The sequence below is a fragment of the Capricornis sumatraensis genome, chromosome 6 (genome assembly GCF_032405125.1).
Source record: "Capricornis sumatraensis isolate serow.1 chromosome 6, serow.2, whole genome shotgun sequence".
Classification (NCBI taxonomy): domain Eukaryota; kingdom Metazoa; phylum Chordata; class Mammalia; order Artiodactyla; family Bovidae; genus Capricornis; species Capricornis sumatraensis.
In genome coordinates this window covers 60,938,984-60,961,262 of record NC_091074.1, presented here as the reverse complement: position 1 = coordinate 60,961,262, position 22,279 = coordinate 60,938,984, and the positions used below count along the sequence as shown (strand labels likewise).

The 22,279-nt window shown below is 38.0% G+C and overlaps 1 protein-coding gene across 1 annotated transcript in view; it reads left to right on the top strand.

Moving 5' to 3' along the window:
* Positions 1-3,211: 3,211 nt before the first annotated feature.
* The window catches only part of PRUNE2 (prune homolog 2 with BCH domain), a 231,883-nt gene continuing 212,815 nt past the window's right edge, over positions 3,212-22,279 (top strand). Inside the window, exons 1-4 of the mRNA XM_068973591.1 lie at positions 3,212-3,256; positions 3,831-3,935; positions 7,955-8,157; positions 10,434-10,597. Of these exons, the coding sequence (XP_068829692.1) occupies positions 3,212-3,256; positions 3,831-3,935; positions 7,955-8,157; positions 10,434-10,597 (517 nt within the window). The remainder of the gene's footprint in view (positions 3,257-3,830; positions 3,936-7,954; positions 8,158-10,433; positions 10,598-22,279) is intronic.

Genomic DNA, 22,279 nt, shown 5'->3' with positions numbered 1-22,279 from the left:
GTGAATATATGGGGATGTGGCACAGGAAGGGCCCACAGGCCTGCTGTGAGCAGCGCAGGGCATCATTGTGGTCAGGAGTCTCTTCTCAGTTCTGTGAACCAGTTTCATTGTTGCCCCTGCAGGTGGAGCCAATGATGCAGAGTGGACCAGGTACCTTAAGGATACCTGTTACCAGCCCCAGACCCCTGAACTCAGTCCCGGACTTTTCTGACTTTCTTTGACCCCTGTTTTTACTCTGATCAGACGGCTCAGGTCATTTGTGGTAGGAAGTTTGAAAGTGGGACCTGTATTCTCTGGCTGTTGACCTCTGTTTTGAGAAGCCAAATCCTGCACATTCCTTGAGTTCACCTACCAGTTGAGTTTATGTAACTAATTTCATGTTTTATTCCTCCAAGCACGCAGAAATCTGTCTAAGCCTGGTTTCTACGATACTTGACTTTTGCTACCCTTAATGAATGAATGAATTATATCTTAGTGGGTTTGGGTAGGAATCAGGCTTTTAGGAATGTCTGGAATGTTTTTTGAGGTTGAGTCTACCATTTTAAGGGTCACCAAAGGAACCTTCTGATTGTGATGTCCCTTTTCTTTAGTCTAACAATTTTAGCCAGCCTGAAATTTCTAGCCATCTTTTTGGATTGTGGCATAATTCCTGGAAGGTCTCTTTAAAATGAAAGTATGTTACCTTGGTGAGTAACACATTAACCTGGGAGTACTCATTGGCATGGATTCGCTATGCAATTGCTAGTAAAGGGGCAGATAGATCCCTGGTAGGATGGCCACCAGAATGATGGTGGTGGGAAGATAGTGTTGGAGCCTGGGAACTGGGGCATTGACTGGAGATGGCAGACATAGTAAATGATGCTGGAAGAAGTCATGACTTTGAAGGAACTTGATATATGGGAAGAAGGGGATTCAGGAAACAAATAAGAAAACATGAAAACAGAGGGATATGGGCACCAAAAAAAACCAAAAAACTCTTGAAGGTTTGTGTTGGGATCTTATACAGCCTGACCTGCAAATTGATACATGCTTTTTTCTCTTTAAATGAAGAAGGATGAATAAATCCTAATCTTAGAAGATTCCCCTGGAGAAGGCAATGGCACCCCACTCCAGTACTCTTGCCTGGAAAATCCATGGACAGAGGAGCCTGGTGGGCTGCAGTCCATGGGGTCGCTAAGAATCGGACGCGACTGAGTGACTTCACTTTCACGCACTGGAGAAGGAAATGGCAACCCACTCCAGTGTTCTTGCCTGAAGAATCCCAGGGACGGGGAAGCCTGGTGGGCTGTCGTCTATGGGGTCACACAGAGTCAGACACGACTGAAGCATGTTTGGGCTCACAACTTTATTTAGCTCCTTTCTCTTTCTAATTCATAATTGGTTTGGGCTTGGAAATGCATTGACTCCCAAGTCTTCTTGTTTTCCCCCATGTCTTCTTTGGTGCAAGTTGAATGTTGAATGCAGAGCTGTGCCGAGGAATTACCGAACCTAGACAAGGAGGCAGGTAGATCAGCTTTGGAGTAATTTTAATGCTATAGTTTTATGAAGCCTTGCTGTATTTAACAGGCATGTTTAACATTCTCTTTGCCCCCTCGATTCCCATCCCTGCTCATTTTGTAGATCCTGCAGTCATTATGGCATTATGGTGTGATCAGTGCAGGGCAGAAGAGACAGAGCTCTTTGTACCAGGTCATGGGCTCTGGGAACAATCCTAGTCCTCTAACAGCCTCTACTGACCTATAAAAAGTGCTGTGAATCTTCTTACTGTCTGCCTTCTAAGAGATATGGGAGGAGAAATGATGTAATGTCTACTTAGACCTTCGAGCTTCTCAGAAGAATAACAGTCTACAGTAATATGGTTTCTTAATGCATTTATTTGTGTTGTAATGAAGTATAATTGCATTTATCCCAATTTCTTTCTATACCTCTAAATCTGACAGTCTTGCACAGGGGAAGCAGTCTGGCTTTGGGAGTAACAACTGGGTCTAGACTAGAATCCTCCAAAAGTACAAGTGGACTAGCTATAAAGTCATGAGGTTGAGGCAAGGAGGGCGGGAGAGGGAGTGGGAGCTACAGGTGGTGATGGGGGGCAGTGGTTATAATTATCTTCGGAGTGTTTATAACATTTTAAAATCCTATTATTTTACTAAAGATCAACATGTCAATATATTTTAAAATATATGTATTTGTTTTAATTTACAATATTGCATACTGGAGAACTTATATGCAATATTGATCCTGCCATCATTCTCCATGTTGATAGGCTCTTTGATTGAGCCTCCTCCAAGATTTACCTTATTATTTTCCTCGGGCCACAGTTTGGTGGTTGAATAACTAGTTTCTGAGTCTGATATGGTAGTTCTCTACAAACACCAGCACATTTATAGATTCAGTTGTAAGAGGCCTAGTAAGTTACTAAATAATCCTTTTCCTTTGTTCCATAGAAAAAGGAGTAACAAGTGTTTTTTTCTTAATTGAAATAATCATGAACAGTGGATGTTTTGAGTAGCTTTTTGAGCAGTATTACAATCGAGTTGGCTTTCTAGTAAGTCATGAAAAGAGAAATTAAAATAAAGGATGAAAAGCTGAGGAAGTATACATAAGAGTCATCCCTGACATTCCATAAATATGTCAATTTAGGTTACCCTTATTGTTATTGGAAGTTTTGTGGAATTTTCTGGTTGTGATTGGTTCTTTAGCACTTCTAAACCAGTGTTTTAGAAGGTCAGCCTTCTACAAAGAATTTTAAGCAACTGTTGAGTTAACCAGGAAAGAAAACAGTATGTATGTCTTCTCTTTCAGAGAGGTGACAATATACACTCTTTAATAGCAATTGATTTGTATTTTTGGAGCAATAATACTGATCATACTACTTTTTCTGGAGGAAAGAAAAGCATTACACCCACTTTTATTTGTTAAATTATAGAATACAATACAGAGAGAGCATATCCTGTCACTCAAAATGTGGCATGAAAAAAATAAATTTCTACCAAATAGTGTTGCACACCAGGGACATATGAAAAAAGTCATTTTTTTTCTCAAAGTGAGATCTTCTTGTGTAGAAAAATGATATAAAATACTATGGAACTGTTCTTTAGACAAAAATGATCTTTTACTAAAAAGTATTGACTTGGAGATATAGTTCATATCAAGTTACTTTGTGGATGATCTTAATACAACCACATTTTTGTTGGAGGAGGTCATTGTGAGCATGTGGCTACCAGTTGACCTGAGAGCTAGACTCTGGCAATTGGAGGTTCCTCTTCCCCTCCCCTGTCCTTGAAATGTACAATCTGCCCATCAATCCCACAGCAGGAACTATTTTTATGGACACAGCCTTGAGTGAACAAGGTGTTGTTGAGACCATGTGTCACAGAAGCCAGTTAAGGCCTCTACATAAACTTTTAAGACTCTGGTGGGCAGGTGTGGAGATACACCTGTCTTGTGGCTGCCCAAGACAAGCCTTGTAAGTAGGTTCCCTTGCTTTTGGAACCTGCCACCCACCCATCTGGAGTGGGCTGAATCTTCTTCAGTCTCCCCTTGTTCTCTGGATATGGGGGCCTGTTTCAGGTTTCACCCAGGAGAGTTCCCAAGGTTGTGAACCAATAATTTTCTGTTCTTGACAACTAACTGAAATTTGAATGAGCATTTCTGAATGTTAAACATGTTGTACCATTTTAGGCCCTTATATAAAACCTCAAGATACATTTATGAGTTTTTGCAATTGTGTCTGAATATAGCTAAGGCATACATACTTTAAAAAGTTGAAAAATATACACTTTACATTAATCTGTTGTTAAATTGTGATGTTTTATTTAAATTTATTTCAGAATCGAAGCAAACGCTTGGAGAAGGTCCATGTGGTTATTGGACACAAATCCTGTGATTTGGATTCTCTCATTTCTGCCTTCACATATGCTTACTTTCTAGACAAGGTGAGTGGAAAGAAGGTCATGAATCTTTTAAGAAATTACCATTTATTTTTTATTTTCAGCTGTGCTGGTCTTTCTCTAGTTGTGGTGTGTGGGCTTCTTACTGTGGTGGCTTCTCTTGTGGAGCACAGCCTCTGGGGCACTTGGACTTTAGTAGTTGCACACACAGGCTCAGTAGTTGCAGCTCCTGGACTCTAGAGAACAGGCTTACTTGTTGTGGTGCACGGGCTTAGTTGCTCCATGGTATCTTCCCAGATCAGGGATTGAATCTCTGTCCCCTGCACTGGTGGGTGGATTCTTTGCTACTGAGCCACCAGGGAACCCCAAGATTATGCTTTTTATATTTGAATTATGTACCTTTTATAAACAGATGTTTTCCAGAAAAACAAGGGAGCTACTAACTTAATTTTTCATGTTCTGGTTTATTGTTGCAAAGAATAATGCATTATAATTAATCAACAAATATTTATTGGTCACTTACTGTATATTAGGATTGTTCTAATTATTTCTTACTGAGTCTCTGCATAAATATTTATTTCAATAGGATTGATTTTTTTGAATAAAAAATTTAAAAATTTTATAATTGTTGATTACTTTTGTCAGAATTTCTTGTTTGCCTTTATCATTCCTGTTGGATAATCTTGCCCTTGGGAGTAGAAAAATATGTGCAGAATAATCTGTGAACATTGCATGAAGTATAGAGCACACTGGCTGGAGTTTTCAGTAACAGAGGTGTTACCGTCCACATCTGTATTCTGTTTTTGCCTCTTAGCCTGACTTTATACAGCAAGGTCACTCTCAGTTAACAATAATCTCCCTTGAGTCAGTCCTCGTACTCTGTGAAGCCATACTATAACATGCCAGTGGAGGTGGAAAAGACCTTTTTTTAAGTAAATTTTTTAAAAATGTCCATTCCATAAATTCTCTGCGTAAATATTTATTTCAGTAGGATCGATTTTTATTTTTCATCAACCCACATCAAAACATCACTTTAAAGCCTAAAAAAGTATATTATGAGTATCTTGTTGCTATGTTTAATTTCACACAATTTTTAGTTTTCTGGAGTGCACTTTGTTTTACTCCAATTTTGTTTGGATCCTTGACTCTGATGGTGTGCATAGCTGATCTACAGTGATTTACATTCACATGAAACCTGGCCTTCCAGAATGAGCCCTAGGTGGCAAGAATGACTTTAGGGCAGCAGCTAACAAAGTGCCAGCTAAAATATTCTGATGTCGACATATGACTTTCTATCAGATTTATCTTAAAATTTGCTAAACTTTACAAGGGAGATTAATTGGTATGAAGAGAGAAATGTGCCTGTATCAAGACATGCATTTAAATACTATTAATGGGATTTTTTTCTTATTTATTTTATATCTACATATAGTTAATTTTCAGTATTGTGTTCATTTCAATTCAGTTACTTTGCTGTACACTTGATTTTCAGATTCTTTTCCATTATGTCACAAGATATTAAGTATAATTCCCTGTGCTATACAGTAGGTCCTTGTTGATTACCTATTATACATATAGTAATGTGTATCTGTTAATCCCAAACTCCTAATTTATCTCCCCCAAGTCCTGCCCACCCTTAAGTGGGTTTTTTGACTTCTAGGAAAAAAACATTGCTTGTCTTGAGAACATTAGAGTTGCCTGAACTAGACTGGTTTTTAGACTGATCATGGCATGGATTCTTTTTTTCCCTTAATGGGATCGGAGAGGTTGCATTAGGTTGTGGAGTTGTTGCTCAGAATCTCACAACTTTGTCCAGAGGAAAGTTTCTTTCTCATTTTCCATGCCACAGTGAACCACTGATATCCTTGTACAGTCATTAGAATGCGTGTGCACACACATACACCTACCCACTCACTCCCTCAACACATAGAATCCTTCGCAGGGAGAGATCTTAAGTCTTCAAGGAAGTACAGTTTACACCTACTTAAAGGAGGAAAATCTTTCCTAAATTCATCCTTCTCTCTATGAAATGAACATGTCAGATTACCATGTCACGGACTCTTAGGAAGTCATATAATAATAATGAGAGCACTGCCACTAACTTTGATGTCTTGAATCAATATAACATCCAGCAAAAGGAGTGGGCAAGGTAGTTGTCATAGTAAAATAAGGAGATGTGTGGCTTCTTTTCTCCTTCTTCCAAGACTCATGACTAAGCATGGGGACAAATATGGAATTACTGAACGGTCACATACTGGGAGCTTGTTAAGCTCTGTGTCTTCCTCTTAATTTGCTACACCCTGCTCCCATCATGAGTCTGCATCTTCATATTAATTTTTCCTGAGAACCTGGCTACTCCGTCTCAAAGTATGAACACATAGAAGGACAGGGTTTGCAGCTTCACATGTCTGACTCTGTTTAATTACTTTTTACTCTGGTAGGTAAGCCCCATTCTATGGATGGGGAAAACTGAGACTCAGAGAAGAAAATGGCTTTCTCAAAGTCAGACTTAAGAGTTGGGACCAGAACATAGTTTTTCTGACCCCCACTCCAGAACAGGTCCTGCCAGAACAGGCTCAGACTGCATGGCTCTTGACTTAAGTTTCAGTATCAGGAGTACGGTATAACTCTAGCAATTAGTAAGGAAAAACATCTTGTTGTGCATAAACTGGTAATGATTATTACATGCTTGTGATTCTGTATTAGCCTGATAGGTGGGATAAAAACCATCTTGTTGGAATGGCTTTGTATACCATAGTAGTAGGTGATTCATTTATTTCACTCAACAAATATGTATTAAACATCTGTTTTGTGCCAGACCATTTTATGCACTTAGAAACATGAACAAAACTGACAAAAATCCCTGCTAGGAAGGGGAGATGGATGATAAAGATGTTAAGACTGTGTAATAAACTCTATGCTTGTGAAAGAGCTAGTGATGATGTGAGAATAAAGGCCATTTAGTTTAGGCAAAAATCCAGTTTTTCCAAACCCCACATTCTCTCAGTGATATTTAGGGTTTATTGCTATAGAGTTATAGTAATTTTTTAAGGCACCTTCATTTTTAAAATTCTCATGGAAAAATAAGTTTATTATTGTGAATCTGAAATTCTCTAATATCTACCCATCTCCAGTTTCCCCCATCATTACATTTTTTTTTAAAAAAGAGGTTTGTTAACATAATATTTTTTTAAAGATATAAAACATTAATAGAAATCACAGTCTGGTAGTCTGGGAGCAAAATCTGGAGTTTTCACTAACCTACACAGTATTTTTAATTAAAAGGTTTATTGTGACATTGTAACAGCTAAACATCACAGATAACACCCCCAAATCTAGATTTCTACCTTCTCTTGAATGATTGAAGGATTTGCCTCTCCTGGACTGGGAACTTTTTGCATGGAATCAATTGACTGGAGTTGAGTGGGAGGCATCCCATATAGATGTGACATCCGGGTCTTTCTGTGTCGGTGCAGTTTTTACCTGGAGCTTCCCTGTTGGCTCAGCTGGTAAAGAAGCCACCTGCCAAAGAAGAAGACACAAGGAAGCTCCCCTGGAGAAGGAAATGGCAACCCACTTTAGTATTCTTGCCTAGAAATTTCCACAGACAGGAGAGCCTGGCGGGCTATAGTTCACAAAAGGTCACAAAGAGTCGGACGTGACAGAGTGCACACACGCACACACACACAGTCTTCCCCTGCGCTGCGGTCATCATTCTAATTTTTTGCTGATTCCATAAAGATGGGCAGATTTGTTTCCTATGAAGAAGAAAATGTATACATTTAAAGATTGTGGAGAGGGTGAAATGAGACATAAAAAATTTCAAGAAAGGCAAGAGAAGTTTCATGTGGAGTAACAAGAGATTAACAAAAATTAGGGACGACTTAATCCATGGAAAATGCTCTGCTCATTGGGTTCAGGAAAAACTGGTTATGAATGTAAAGTGGTTGAACGAGACCAAAGGACTTTCATTCCCTTTCCAGTTCCGCTCTGGCTTGAGAAAATGTAGTGGTATTTTATCCTCCTGCTGCTGTCAGTGATTCAGTCAACTTTTCTCTTGGTAGGTCAGCCCGCCAGGGGTTCTCTGTTTGCCCGTGCTGAACATACCAAGAACTGAATTCAGTTACTTCACTGAGACAAGGTTTATTTTAGAAGAGCTAAATATCTCTGAATCATTCCACATATTCCGAGATGAAATTAATCTGCATCAGCTAAATAATGAAGGAAAGTTATCTCTAACACTTGTTGGCAGCAATGTACTGGCAAGGTAAGGCTCTGGAGGGAGGTTTGATATTTTATAAAAGATTTTTCTGTGCCAAGTATTACCTTGTTCAGGTTTTTTGTGGTTTGGGAAGATGTATGAAAGGCAGAGGACATTTCAAAGAAAGGGAATGTGTTTTTTCTGTTACAGCAAAATTGGGCTATGCCAAGCCTCTGTTTTTACTTTGGCAGTTCAGATATGACATCTTTGAGTGGAAAATACTTATAAAATAGACCAAAATTTTAATTTTAAATCATTTCAAACACTTTCTTATAGCAATGTGACAGTCCTTTATACTGATGCTTAAAATGTATAATGAAGATTGAAATAAAACTGAAAAATTCTTGAGAAAGAAATCTTGGTAGTGAAATGGAAAATTATGTACATGGGATAGGAAAGCCATTCAATCATTGGCTCCTTTAGTCATAGCATTTACTATGAAAGCAGGATGGATTCTATAAAGTTCATGTAATTTGAACTCCTTATTTTATGGACAAGAAATGTGAAACCCATTCACAAATGACTTGCCCAAAGTACCACATGCAGTTAATAGAAGGGTTTGGATGAGAACACAGATCTGTTTCCTTCAGTAAGTACTTAGGAGTTGCTAACTGGTGCATGAATCTACAGATATTATACATAAAGAGGAATAAGATAAACTTCCTGCCTTCACAGTTCTTACAACCCATCACAAAGAAGTCCCATTTCGATAAGCTCTCTGTTGCTAGTGAGTGAAGAGTCCCCAGTTAAACATCTCAGCCATCTGAGGTGATAGTTTTTTTGCACACTTTGCCCATTTTCTAATCATTGAGATGGCATTCATGCGTGGACATTGACCTTAGTATATATGAAATAAAATGTACAAGTATCTGATTTTTTATCTAACTTTCTAAGGAAGCATATTTAGGTACAGATACATTGTATTGTCAGTTGTGAAGTTCATTCAGTTATAAAGAGTTTGGAAAATGATCTGCTTCTGTAGGGTTGTTTTTATCCCCATGATACTCAAAACACTCGAAATTCTTTTGAATAATACTTATTAATTAGTTGTTAACTGGCTGAGAGTTATTCATAGGTTATTTGACTGACTTCCATTATCATTGTTCAGGTTGATCATGTGCTTGACTAAATTTGTGTGTTAACTTTTTCAAACTAACTACAACACAAGGAGATATGGAAAGAAGCAAGGCAAGATGCCAAAGAAGGGAACTATGAAATCTGTGTCATTTAAGATTCTAGGAAGAGTTTTGTTACCAATTAAAATGGAAACATTTATTTTGGTTTTGAGACTGAAGTTGTGAAGCCTTGCTTTGGGATTGTTTCTTTCATTTCCTTCATTGCCATTCTTTGAGTTTTGGCAGACAGAATCAAGTCAGTTTTATCAACCTCTTTCTCTCTGCCTTTGATAAAAGCCAACTATATCGCATATAAAAAGAATGATGCAGAAATAAATAAGCTAGAAGTATTTTTTTCCAGCAACATAACTGAATGTGTAAGTTTTGGATCCAGATAGTTAAGAGTTTAAATATAAGTAGTCTACTTACTAGGGCTTCCCAGGTGGCTCAGTGGTAAAGAATCTACACACCAAGCAGGAGATGTGGGTTTGATCCCTGGGTTGGGAAGATCCCCTGGAGAAGGAAATGGCAACCCATGCCAGTTCTTGCCTGGAAAACGCCATGGACAGAAGAGCCTGGCTGGCTATAGTCCATAGGGTTGCAAAGCGTCAGACTAGATAGCAATAGCAGCAGCAGCAGCAGTCTTACTAGCTGTGTGGCCTTGGTCACTGTTATTTAATTTTATTTTTATACAATATTTAAAGGTTACAATCCATTTACAGTTTTTACAAAGTATTGGCCATATTCTCTGTGTTTGTAATGGTCACATTTCTTAACCTTTTCGTGCTTTTTTTCCCACCTGTGAAAATAAGAATTTTAATAGAACCCATTGAGTAGAGTCAGTTTATAGTATATAATGTAATAATTCTGAGAAAGTATTTATTACAGAGTCCAGCCTATAGTGGAAACTCAATAAATGTTAGCTATTATTATTATTATTTTCCAACAGCCAAACAAGAGATGGAAGTGCTAAGGTGTGAAGGTCTTCAAAGACTCTTGGGGATGTAATTAATTAAAATGAAATGTGAAAACACATAAAGAATAAGTCATGTGAACTTATTTTTGGTTGTTAAGAGGAAGTCATTTGTGTGGAAATAGAGATTAAATAATTCCAGAAAGTAAGAAAATATGCCCTCTTTCTCCTCCTCTCCTCCATTTGCTTTCCAGTGAGGACAAAACTTTAGAATCAGCAGTTGTCAAGGTCATTAATCCGGTGGAGCAGGGCGATGCCGGCTTTGAGTTCCGAGAGTCTTTGTCGTCTCTGGTGGTGAAAGAGATCCTCCAGGAGGCTCCAGAGCTCATCACCGAGCAGCTGGCTCATCTGCTCAGAGGTGAGAGATGACTCTTTCCATTAAATACTGGAAGGCTTAATGGAGTGTCTCTAGACTCACTCATGCATAAAGAGTGCGATCCATTCTTGGCTTAACAGTCCCTTTCAAGACCACGGGAAGCTTCAGCAGAGAGGCAGGGAGTAAAGAGTTTGTTAAAGAGTAGCATTATATTGAACATTAAAAATGTACATTTAGAAATAGGCATGAAGGATCTTTGCTGTTTCACCAGACAGGAATAGTAAATGTTCCCACTCCACAACAGCATGGATATGGGCCAGAACTCCACACTTCTTCATTGAAATGCCTCCTGGTACTGATCCGTGCTCGTTTATATAATACTACTGGGATGGCAAAGTCACTGACCTTCCCTTTGATGATACTGTGCAGCACTTTTATGGTTAAACTGCCACCTCCTTCTCTCCCCATCAGGCAGTGTTTTCCATCTTCTCCCAGTTAGCTTTAAGCACTGTGTTCTCAGCACACTGTCATCAATTACCCTCCTCATCTCTTTTTCATCTTCCTCAGTGGGATCTATCACTTCTAAACAGTGGTTTCTAAGCTGGAAGTTGTCCATTGACTTTGGTGCTACAAAATTACCACAAAAATTCCATATTGTCTCATGTAGGGCAGTTTGGGGTTTTGTATAAAGCTGTTTTTCCTCCTTTCAACAATCCATCTTGAACATGATAGACCAAGTTTTTCTCAGGAGTATTTGACACAGGGAAGTGAAAAAGAGTGAGTAACAGGCTGAAAGAATTAAAAAGGAAAGAGAAGCCCAAGAATATGGTGACAACTCCATTAAGGCTTTTTTCCCCCTTTTTCCTTTGCTTCCTCTGCCTCTACCAGAATTTGGATGGAAAAGGGTCCAGGACTTCTATAGTTCCTATAAATGTCTTAGAACCAATGGCCCTAGTCAACTTGTTTTAAATACTTTTCTGGCTATGAACATCTGTAAAACTGCTCTCTGGGAAACTGCCTTCAACTAAACTACGTAACTGCAACCATTTATCTCTGACAGAACAGAAGGGAAATAAAGGCAATTGGGCATCTCGGCCAAAAGGGAAGTTGTTTGACAGTGCAAATATGTGGTGCAGGCAAACAGTAGAGAATATGTTTTCTAATTATTTTGAAACTAAGAAGTTTTGTTTATTGTTCAAAAAGATACATGTGTAATTTTGTAGGGAAAAATGTAGTCAATGGACAGTTCAGCATGATTTTCCGTAAGTAATAAGGTAATATCAAACTGTAGTACTTGGAACAAAGATATGATTTTGTTGCTGATGATGACAATGGTGACAATGATAATAATGGTGACATTCAGATTTAGGGAATTAGAATCTTGTGGCTCAGATGGTAAAGAATCTGCCTGCAATGCAGGAGACACAGGTTTGATCTTTGGGTCAGGAAGATCCTCTGGAAAAGGGAACACTCTAGTATTCTTGTCTGGAGAATTTCACAGACAGGGGAGTGTGGTGGGCCACAGTCTGTGGGGTTGCCAAGAATCGGACGTGACATGTCCAGCTGGACATGAGGAACCAGCCCTTTGATGGATATTACAATTTAGGCCCTCTTGTTAGTTACCTTAGTTGTAGTTTGCAGAGTTGCCAAGAATTAGAACTATGGTAAAGGACCTCGTTTTTTTTTCATCATCAGAGATTTTTCATAACTTTGGGTTTGAAGTGGCCTTGGGAAGCTGGCAAAATAAGACTGTCACTTCCTTGTTGCTTGGAAATTGGAATTTGGACAGATAAATTCCCTTTACCTGTGAAGACTGCCCACACAGACACTGTCATGAGAAGGCCAAGGTTGCTGAAGCCTGGCGGTAGAAGACATGGGTTGTTTAACATAGTAGAAAGAGGGCTCCGGAGACCTTTGACTGAAGTATGACTCGTGCATATGCATGTATACATTATGTGGAGGGGGATGGAACATTTCGGAACAGTTTGGCCAAGATGAACTGAAGAATGATGATCCCAGGAGTTTGACTTTAAAAAGGTAACTTAAGTGTTTGGAGCAAGAAGGGCAATGGCCACTTTTTAAAAGCTCCTGACTTTAATAAATACAAGAAAGGAATCAAGTTGAATTTTGCTATACTCACTAAACTGAAAATTAGATTTTATGGCTTTCTAATCATGTATTAACACCAAACCTAAAGGAGTGTTTAAAAGGGAAGTCTTTTTTATGTGCCTATACATAATTTTAGGATTCGTTATTTTCATAATGTAATTCTTTCTAAAGCATTTTCTGTAGAAACAGCTATGATTTATTTTGCATTTTGGGGTGCTCAAAATGATCATTAATTTGACACACATTTCTAGACCATGTATTATGCATTCTTCTAGGTCTTGAAGGGATGCAAATTTCTACACACACTTTTGCCATAAAGAATTTTGAAAAATGTCTGTTTCCAGATGTCATGAAGTTAAATATTTAGTTAAGATTTGACTTGCTATACATTGAAGCAAATACATCGCTGGTTTGGAGACTTGCATGTCATCCATGCCGTCTTAGGGACAGCATGTTTGTATAATATTAGAGGTCCTTTTCTACTCTTTTCATGAGAAAAGTGCCAAGTAACCAAAATATTTTTGCAAACTCTTAAAGTAATCATGAGGCAAAAAAAAACACAAAAAAACAAAAGAGAAATTTAATCAAGACTTGAAATAGTCCTTGAAAGCATCATAATTGGACCTCTACGGAAGATATGTTATTATAAACTTTGTGCCAAAACACCTGAATATATTCCAAACTAAGTACTTTGTCAGTCTAACTGTTCTTTGCCTTTCATTCTCATGGTCACACCCTAAAATCCATCACGCTGAGGCTGGTGTGCTCTAAATGGATTTCTTGAGCCAAGATATTGATCGCCTCAGTCCTTGGAGAGGACCCTTAGTATACCTCTTAGCCTGGTATACTGAAAAAAAAAAACACCCTGTAATTTTGAGTGTATTCCTTACTGTGCAAAAAGGTTGGGCCTATTCTTTTTTAGTATTGCTTGTTAGTTCTTTTCTTCTGCTCAATTTCTAAGTATTGCAGTACCCTAGAACTTTGTCCTGGGGGCATTTTTTATCTATACAGTACTTAGATAGCCTCATTTAGTTCCAAAATCTTAAATGTAACACACAGGCTGTGACTCCTGTATCTCTAACCATGACCTCTGTTTAAATTGCAGATTCATTTCCAGTGCCCATTTGACATCTTCACCTGCATGTCCAATTTGCACCACTCTACTTCAACAGGGCTATCACGGAAGCCTTTGGTTCCCTGAACCTCCAAACCTACTTTTATCCCAGTTCCCTAATAGTAGTAAAAGGTACTGACAGCCACCCAATTGTTCAAGCCGTTCAAGCTAAAAGTGATACTTGATTCTTTCTTTTACCTTTCCTCCCTCACTGATGCTTCGACAAGTCCTGCTGACTCTACATCTAAAACATAACTTGCATCCATCCATTTTTCTCATGATAACTACTAGTATTTCAATCCAAGTTACTCTCTTTGACTAATGCCATAGCTGCCTGACTGTTGCCCTATTTCTTTCATAAAATCTATTGCTTGCAAAGTGATCATAAAAGTATAAACCAGTCAAGTCAATCCCCTGCATAAAATCCATCATACTCAAAATCCACGCATTCCACCCTTACAATCCACAACACAATCTTGCCCCTGCCAATTCCAACATCATCTCATGCTCTTTTCCCATTTTCCCATCGTGTGTTCTAGGAACGTGCCAAACTCTTCCACTCTTGAGCATTTACATAAACTGTGCCTTCCTTCGCAAATGCTTGTTTCTCCCCATCTACTTAGCTTGATCACTGTATCTCCTTCTCCCTCTTGGTCCTTTATTCCAGAATATAAGCTTCATGAGATAAGAGACCATACATGTTTTGTTCACTGCTCCACTGTAGAAGAAATAGAGTAGCCATCATAGTCAGTACTTGGATGTAATCTCAAAAACGACAGAATGATCTCTGTTCATTTCCAAGGCAAACCATTCAGTATCATGGTAATCTAAGTCTATGCCACAACCAGTAATGCTGAAGAAGCTGAAGTTAAACGGTTCTATGAAGACCTACAAGACCTTTTAGAACTAACACCCAAAAAAGATGTCCTTTTCATTATAGGGGACTGGAATGCAAAAGTAGAAAGTCAAGAAATACCTGGAGTAAGAGGCAAATTTGGCCTTGGAGTACAGAAGGAACCAGGGCAAAGGCTAATAGAGTTTTGCCAAGAGAATGCATTGGCCATAGCAAACACCCTCTTCCAACAACACAAGAGAAGACTCTACACATGGACGTCGCCAGGTGGACAACACCAAAATCAGACTAATTATATTCTTTGCAGCCAAAGATGGAGAAGCTCTAAACAGTTAGTGAAAACAAGACCCAGAGCTGACTGTGGCTCAGATCATGAACTCCTTATTGCCAAATTCAGACTTAGATTGAAGAAAGTGGGGAAAAAGACTAGACCATTCAGATATGACCTAAATCAAATCCCTTATGATTATATAGTGGAAGTGAGAAATAGATTTAAGGGCCTAGATCTGATAGATAGAGTGCCTGATGAACTATGATGGAGGTTCGTGACATTGTACAGGAGGCAGGGATCAAGACCATCCCCATGGAAAAGAAATGCAAAAAAGCAAAATGGCTTTCTGAGGTGGCCTTACAAATAGCTGTGAAAAGAAGAGAAGCGAAAAGCAAAGGAGAAAAGGAAACATATAAGCATCTGAATACAGAGTTACAAAGAATAGCAAGGAGAGATAAGAAAGCCTTCCTCAGTGATCAATGCAAAGAAATAGAGGAAAACAATAGAACAGGAAAGACTAGAGATCTCTTCAAGAAACTTAGAGATACGAAGGGAACATTTCATGCAAAGATGGGCTTGATAAAGGACAGAAATGGTATGGAGCTAACAGAAGCAGAAGATATTAAGAAGAGGTGGCAAGAATACACAGAAGAACTATACAAAAAAGATCTTCACAACCAAGATAATCATGATGGCGTGATCACTCACCTAGAGCCTGACATCACGGAATGTGAGGTCAAGTGGACCTTGGGAAGCATCACTACGAATAAAGCTAGTGGAGGTGATGGAATTCCAGTTGAGCTATTTCAAATCCTGAAAGATGATGCTGTGAAAGTGCTGCACTCAATATGCCAGCAAATTTGGAAAACTCAGCAGTGGCCACAAGACTGGAAAAGGTCAGTTATCATTCCAATCCCTAAGAAAGGCAATGCCAAAGAATGCTCAAACTACTGCACAATTGCACTCATCTCACATGCTAGTAAAGTAATGCTCGAAATTCTCCAAGCCAGGCTTCAGCAATACATGCACCATGAACTTCCAGATGTTCAAGCTAGTTTTAGAAAAGATAGAGGAACCAGGGATCAAATTGCCAACATCTGCTGGATCATAGAAAAATCAAGAGAGTTCCAGAAAAACATCTATTTCTGCTTTATTGACTATGCCAAAGCCTTTGACTGTGTGGATCACAATCAATTGTAGAAAATTCTGAAAGAGATGGGAATACCAGACCACCTGACCTGCCTCTTGAGAAATTTGTATGCAGGTCAGGAAGCAACAGTTAGAACTGGACATGAAACAACAGACTGGTTCCAAATAGGAAAAGGGATACGTCAAAGCTGTATATTGTGACCTTGCTTTTTTAACTTATATGCAGAGTACATCATGAGAAATGCTGGGCTGGAAGAAACACAAGCTGGAATCAAGATTGCTGGGAGAAATATCAATAACCTCAGATATGCAGATGACACCACTTTTATGGCAGAAAGTGAAGAAGAACTAAAAAGCCTCTTGATGAAAGTGAAAGAGGAGAGTGAAAAAGTTGGCTTAAAGCTCAACATTCAGAAAACGAAGATCATGGCATCTGGTCCCATCACTTCATGGCAAATAGATGGGGAAACAGTGGAAACAGTGTCAGACTTTATTTTGGGGGGCTCCAAAATCACTGCAGATGGTGACTGCAGCCATAAAATTAAAAGACGCTTACTCCTTGGAAGGAAAGTTATGACTAACCTAGACAGCATATTCAAAAGCAGAGACATTACTTTGCCAACAAAGGTCCGTCTAGTCAAGGCTATGGTTTTTCCAGTATCGTGTATGGATGTGAGAGTTGGACTATAAGGAAAGCTGAGTGCTGAAGAATTGATGCTTTGAACTGTGGTGTTGGAAAAGACTCTTGCGAGTCCCTTGGACTGCAAGGAGATCCAACCAGTCCATCCTAAAGAAGATCAGTCCTGGGTGTTCATTGGAAGAACTGATGTTGAAGCTGAAACTTCAATACTTTGGCCACCTGATATGAAGAGCTGACTCATTTGAACAGACTGTGATGTAGGGAAAGATTGAGGGCAGGAGGAGAAGGGGACGACCGAGGTTGAAATGGTTAGATGGCATCACCGACTCAATGGACATGAGTTTGGGTAAATTCTGGGAGTTGATGATGGACAGGGAGGCCTGGCGTGCTGGGGTTCACGGGGTCGCAAGTAGTTGGACACGACTGAGCGACTGAACTGAACTGATCTGAACCACTGTTCTCTTCTCTGGTCTGCAACAGTGCCTGTCATATAATAGACCCTCAATAAATCCTGTCATAAAATGAATTTTTTGAGATTTTTAAATATCCTTTCTGTTTTATAACTATGTTGATTTAGTTGGTACTATGATATTGTATTAATAATTTCCATTTCATTCCAGCCCATCCCTCCAATATTCTTAATGTCCAGAATTTGAACATTGTTCCCTCCGATAATATCCTCCCCCCTTTTTTTGCTTTTAGAAATCTTTGTTTTGGTATTTTTCAAGTGTTTGTTTCTATTTTCATCTTTATATATGTCTCTTTTATATACATATCTATATATATAATTTTAGCCTTTCATGCAATATAATACATGTACAGAAAAGAATACAAAACATAAAAATTTAAATATACAGCTCAGTGAAATATCACAAAAGGGACATCTTTTTAACAATTAATCAGATAAAACGTGGAACAAGATAACCTCCGTGTGCCTCTCCCCATCACAACTCTCTCCCTCTCTAAGTAAAGATAACCAATATTTTGATCTTTACAGCACACACCTTCCTGCTTTACTTTAAATTTTACCACCCCTATGTGTTCCCCATAAGAGTACTGCTGCTACTGCTGCTAAGTCGCTTCAGTCGTGTCTGACTCTGTGCGGCCCCATAGACGGCAGCCCACCAGGCTCCCCCGTCCCTGGGATTCTCCAGGCAAGAACACTGGAGTGGGTTGCCATTTCCTTCTCCAATGCATGAAAGTGAAAAGTGAAAGGGAAGTCGCTCAGTCGTGTCTGACTCTTAGCAACCCCATGTACTGCAGCCTACCAGGCTCCTCCATCCATGGGATTTTCCAGGCAAGAGTGCTGGAGTGGGGTGCCATTGCCCATAACACTAGAGATTGATTTTTTCTCTTTGGTGTATTACATAAATGATATCATATATATATCATTTTTATCATATCCCTGCTTTTATATTAAACGTAGTATCTATTTGCACAGGTCAGTCATCTATCTATCCATTTATTATTTATATTATTTTTTGTGTCCTTTCTTTTCCTGTAGAATATTTGAGGTGGCTTACAAAAATGCATGTAAATATAATAAAACAGGAAAAAAGAGTCAGGGTCAGGAAACATACCAGTAAATAAACTTAGAGGAATAAAAGTGTGTTCTGTTTGAAAGTTTGAATATGAGCCTCCTGGAGTCAAGAAAAAAGTAGAAATATAATTAACTGTGAAATTCATATTATTAGTGAAATAAACACATATACCAGTTCCTTATTAAAAGAATATCTAGGTCTGAAGATCTTTTCATTACATCATCCTTTTTGAAAGGACGCCTAATATTCATAGACATTCTCCAACTCTTACATAACATAATAGTGATTTTTACCGCACACTTTTCGGCTCCTCAATCAGCATGTGGGGATTGTTCTAGTCAGCTTGACCTTTAGTCTAGTAAAGACTAGACTGTTCCTGTTCCAAGCCTCTTTTTCTATACAGGCTGGTGTTTTTTCTAAATATAGGAAATTAATACTTAAAATTGGTCATATTGGAATCTTTTGTAGTCTTAGTCTTTAATCACTGCCCTAGCTATATGTCAGAATGTTTGCATGATGGGATAATATTATGTTCAAGTATGGGGGTAGAACCTGATTAATATGGGTGCTGTTAAAGGATCATTTGTACCAATTAAAAGTAGGTATCAAGCTGCCAGTGAAGAAATAACCTGCTGTGTTTATCTAATCATCTCCCCTGTCACTCTATCATCTGGACCTTGGCAGGACGGTTATGGATAAATGCCCAACAGGTGACACAGCCATAGCTAATGTGTGTTCAGGCTCTTTAGGGCATTTGACAAAGCTGGCGTAATTTGCGTTTTATTGAATTAATACTTCTTACAATAGTTAGATCTTGCTGTTGTCTTTTAGTAGGACATATCTCAAACTTAGAAATTTCAGGATGCAGCTCATGAGCATCAGTTTCATCAGAAAAGGCATAGACTGACTTAGGGAGATTGCTTTCTAATTATGTGTATAAGAACTTATCTGAAAAGAGAATGTGCTCATTCAGATGAGATCATAAATGACCTTGATTTTTGGAATTCTGTCTTTTCACTTCTTCATCCCCTCCCTATCAATGTTTTTGTTGTTATGGTTCTTGTTCTTTGTTTTATTTCTTTTCTCCTCACTTTTCATCTCCTCTTCCTCTTCTTATTTTCTTCCTCCTACTATTTGCTTCTAAGGCTTATTATTATTTTCAAACAAGTTACCATCTGTTCTGTCTAAAAGTCACAAACAGTCATGGTGGCCTAAAGTTGGTGTTTGGTTACGCCCTGAGTTTGTACAGAAAGCAAACAATTATAGACCTGTCAGACTCCTCAACCTGTATTCGTTTTCTGCAGAAATGTTTACTAGAGGGCTATTGTCAAATGTAAGGTCCATTAAATTGCTGAATCATCGCACTGAGGATTTGTGTGCCCACATGTGTATTTGTGGGCCCACTTGTGTATTTGTGTGTGTGTGTGTGTGTGTGCACTTTCCAGAACTACTAGCTGGCAATGATGAGACTGCAATCACTGATTACCAGGCAGGTTTCCATCAAAACTACAGCTCACTGGACCTTTCAGGTTTCTTTCCTTTGTAGAAGGCCTTGAGAGAGCCACAACTTCAATAGTGAAACAAATAACAGCAATTGTTCTTAGCTGAGGAAGTGGAAAAACTATGCCCTAGGTTTTAAAGAAATAATTCTCTCCTTCTGTTGGTTGTTCCATTTGAACGTTAATAAAGAATTGTTGCTTGCTATTTTCGTAGCCGGGATTAACAGCTTCAAAAAGATCCTTTTAAGGAGGTCTAATAGGAAAGGAACAGAGCCAGACCATTTTTTTTCCCTCTCTTGCCCAAAGAGTGAATCATCTCCCAAAATGGTTACAAAGTCCAGAAGGAATTACACTGGCTGTTTTCCTTAGGAAGAGGGATGGCCTGAGTTGGGGGAAGGGGATAGAAATTATTTTTTTCTGCTAGATATAAAACCAGAACAGTTCCTCAACCTTAGAGTGTTAATTATTTCTCTTGCCTTATAAAGATGAGTTTTATTCTTAAATTTAGGCATTTTAAATTTATAAGATTACTAAGCACTTGAATAACTTGCTCTCTTTTTAGCCCTTTGCAGTCAAAAATACAAATTGTATTTTTCATTTTTTTCTCCTTCTTTCTCCCTCCCCCCTCCCCCTCTGCATTATTTGTCCTTTAATTTTTTTGTTTCAGTATGAAAAAAACGATCCCAAGTGAAACAGGAAAGAGGTTTAAATCCCTTCTTTTCTGCAAAGAATTAATCATGCAGGATATGCCCTGACTGTGGTGAATGTTTTCCCCAAACAACTTCTGACTTCATTAGTTCATGGTTTTGTTTTGTTTTTGATGATTATCACATAATCCAACGTCTTTTTAATATACATTTGTTTATTTTAATTGGAGGTTAATTACTTTACAATATTGTATTGGTTTTGCCATACATCATCACGAATCCGCCACAGGTAACACTTGTTCTCCATCCTGAACCCCCCTCCCTCCTTCCTCCCTTCCTGCACCATCCCTCTGGGTCGTCCCAGTGCACCAGCCCCAAGCATCCAGTATCATGCATCGAACCTGGACTAGTCCATATTTAATATTAATGCACTGCAGTTGCTTTTGGGAGGAGGTCCTTCACTTCTCCATTCTTTTGAACAAAGAATATGTGGTTGATTTTTTTCTCTAATGGAATGAAATATTTACTATTTTATTATAATTGCTTTCTTTGTTACTTGTTGGTAATTTCTCATGGTTTTTGAAGAGCTGGGACACTTTTGTATACATGTATATGAATTTAAGGATTTTTTCAGTTCTGCAGATTTAACTGGAAGTTACGTCAACTCCTATGTCAAAAATAGGTTTGATTTTGCTAAGAGGTGCTTTTGGCTACTCTACATCCCGCTACTGATATTTAACTTAAGTATGTTACTAAGTAGGCCTCTAGAGTGAAGTAGAAAATTTTGCTATAGATAAGTCCCTTGAATAAACTTGGGCCATATCCTTTCTTCTGCAGTAAAAACAACTCAGAGTATGGTGAGCATCTTTTTGACTAATTTTTTTCTACTTACATCAGAACATCATCTCTTTCTTAATTGTCAAGTCAAAATTATAATGTCAGAAGTTCCTTTTCATTGAGTTATTCTGTAGGATTCTGTTTAGTGCATTACCTGTTAGATTAACTTCTGAATACTTCCTTTTAATGTATTTTAAAATTAAAATCATTAAACCGAAGAAATTGGAATCTTGGTTTGACTGTAAGCCAGGCATATTTTTGTGAAATTTATTACTAAATATTTATATTTTGATGCCATTACAGTTTAATTTAAATTTGATTTTCTAATTGCTCAAGACTGTTTATAGAAATACAAGAATTTGTATTACTGACATTATACCCAGCAGCCTTGCTAAATTTATTTACTGTCTTAAGTTAATTTGTATTATTAATTAGTTAATTCATTTGTTAATGAATAATTTATTTGTATTTTCATTTTTAAGTTGATACACATATCGTCTATGAAGAAGTCAGTTTTTATTTCTTCTTTTTCTTTCTTTACACTTTCACCTTTTTTTGTTTTTACACTTTTACTTCTTTTGCTTGTCTTATTTCTCTGGTTAGGATTCACACTGCAGTGTTAAGTAGAAATAGCATGCATCTTTGTCTAATTCCTGGTTTGACGTGGAGGTCTTTCATAATTCACAGGTAAGGATAATGTTTGCTTTCCTTATTTGTTTTTTTTCCCTCTTTTTAAAAAAATTGTTTTGTTTTTTAAATGTTTACAATATTGTGTTTGTTTCTGCCATACAACAGTGTGAATTAGCCATAACCTTAACTTGGTTTTCACAAATGCCCTTCATCAAATTAAGGAAGTTGTCTTTTATTTCTACTTGGCTGAGATTTAATATGATTAAATATTGGATTTTATCAAGTAGTTTTACAACTAGACCTTTACTGAGGTGACCATTTGATATTTCTCTTTTACTAGGGCACTGAATTATGTTAACTTTGGAATGTTAACTTGGCCTTTAATTCCTAAAACGTCCCTATTTGGTGACAATTCAATATCCTATTATATGTAG